The sequence below is a fragment of the Micromys minutus genome (assembly GCF_963924665.1).
Source record: "Micromys minutus genome assembly, chromosome: 12".
Classification (NCBI taxonomy): Eukaryota; Metazoa; Chordata; class Mammalia; order Rodentia; family Muridae; genus Micromys; species Micromys minutus.
In genome coordinates, this window is record NC_137981.1 from 16,987,130 (window position 1) to 16,989,440 (window position 2,311).

At 40.6% G+C, this 2,311-nt stretch overlaps 1 protein-coding gene across 1 annotated transcript; it reads right to left on the reverse strand.

Annotated features, from left to right (window-relative positions):
* Positions 1 to 359: 359 nt before the first annotated feature.
* On the reverse strand, positions 360 to 1,295 carry LOC308428225 (olfactory receptor 11G2-like; the record flags this gene model as incomplete). Its single annotated transcript, XM_080926635.1, has 1 exon — positions 360 to 1,295. One exon carries the CDS (start codon positions 1,293 to 1,295, stop codon positions 360 to 362), a length of 936 nt encoding a protein of 311 aa, XP_080782761.1.
* Positions 1,296 to 2,311: the final 1,016 nt, after the last annotated feature.

Genomic DNA, 2,311 nt, shown 5'->3' on the forward strand with positions numbered 1-2,311 from the left:
GCTTTTAGATACATTTTTATTTTCCCAACAAATCAAGCTTTTAAAAGATGATAGTTCTAATCATTAATAAATAGTTATCCCTTATACTCCTACATATTCTAGGAAATGCTAAATAAAGAACAAAGTCCCAAGTGAAATCAGTTAGCTTCTTTCAATTTTTTCTGCTTTTTTTTTTTCTTTTTTTTTTTTTTTTTTTGAGACAAGCTTATGTTTCAGACCTTATATGGGCCGCAAACTGACAGTCTTCCTTTGCTAGCCTCTGGAGTTCTGGAATTACAGATCTATGCCATCTTGACTGGTTAGTTTCCCTTTAAAAATATGGCAAAATGAGATTCTCTTTTAAAACAAGAGTGTATGTTTTATATTTTCAGCAATTTCTTCATTGCATGTTTCATATCTCTGTTCCTTAGACTGTATATCACAGGGTTAAGGAGTGGAGTAGCCACAGAATAAAACAAAGTCACAAGCTTTTGCATTCCAGCTGCGTGTTCAGATGTTGGGCTCACATACATAACCATCACTGAGCCATAGAAAAGAGAAACGACAGTCAAGTGTGACCCACAAGTGGAGAAGGCTTTTCTCCGTCCAGCTGCTGATGGGACCCTCAGCACAGCTCTCATTACAAGAGCATAAGACCCCATGATGAAGAAAAATGGAACAAACAAAAGCAGGGAACTTAAAGTAGAGCTAGTCAACTCAATGAAAGGATCTCTCACACAGGCAAGGGCCAACAGAGGGCCTGGGTCACACAGGAAGTGGTCTATAATTCTGGACCCACAGAAGGACATCTGGGAGATGAAGATGATGGGAACAGGGAACCAGAGGAAACCAAGCACCCAGCAACTGATCACAAGGATGTTGCAGAGGCGCCCAGTCATGAGAGCAGGGTAATGTAGTGGCCGGCAGATGGCAAGGTAGCGATCAAATGCCATGACTGCCAGGAAAAAGCATTCTGTAGAACCCAAGGAGAAGAAGAAATAGAACTGCAGGAAGCATCCAGAGAAAGAGATGACCTTGCTGTCAGAGAGGAAGTTGGCCAACATGTTGGGGACTGTGGAGGTGACATACCAGATCTCCAGGAAGGAGAAGTTGGCCAGCAGGAGGTACATGGGTGTGTGGAGTCTCTGATCACAGCACACAGCACAGATGATGGAAGCATTGCCCATGAGGGTGAGGAAATAGATAATGGAGAAAAGCACAAAGAGGAGGATTTGTCCTTCCCTGGAGCAGGGGAAACCCAGTAGGATGAAGCCAGTGATGGTGCTGGAGTTGCTGGGGCTGCTGAGGGTTTTCATCTGTCTGTGACCTGTGAAAGCAACAGAAACGATCAAATGTGAGTTCAAAGAGAAATTAGAATCATGAAATGTTTTTCAGTCATTTTTCAAGGAATGCAAACCTTTATATATCAGATGTCACTATTTTGTTTAATCTTAAATTCTTATGCTGGGCATATTTTTTTGTCTGCAGAACACACTACATCAGAGAACGTTAACATGAAGACACAGAAATTTTCTATGTACTTACACCCCCTCCTGTCACCTCCTAAACTTATGTTCCTACTTTTCTACTCAGATTCCTTCAGAAGCATCCTTACTTATGGGCTTTCCTCTCTATATCTAAACAGCTCATTTTCTAAATAGCTCAAGCATGTTAGACATTTGAGCAAATCCATTCTTTTTCAGAATAAGACTATTAGTTCTCATAGAGATTCCTTAGAAATGGGATGTTAATATAATTTTGGGTCAGCAGACTTTGGGCTATACACCTTTGTATCGAGTGACATACTGACTGTTACTCACCTTGCATTGCTTAACTCCTCTGTCCAGAATGATGCCTACTCACCACAGATCTTAGCCGGACTCATCAAATCTGTGCTTCGTCAATTAAACAACAACAAGAGCGGCAGCAGCAACAACAATAACAAGTAGACCTAGGGTTGGCAAAAATTAACATGGTGGAGGGTACTTGTTTAGCTTATGCAAGGCACCAGTCTGCAACCTTCCCAACACAGATATGCACACATGCACACAGTCTCATATAGAGACACACACAAATGTTCCCCCACTCTTTCCACAAGTTTAGCAGATTTGGCTCCCACTAACTGTAGATCCTGTGAACATATATATGACATCATGCTTAAGAACCCAGGGTATTTGGAATATTAGTCATCCCTTTGGGAGATTTGTTTTCTTGTTAATTAGTCAGCCATTGGAAACTTGTTAAATCTGTGTGAATGAGGTAGATTGTAGCACAATGTAAAAAAAAAAAAAGACATTGCCTGAATATTTTAATTTTGATTCAGAGTCTTATT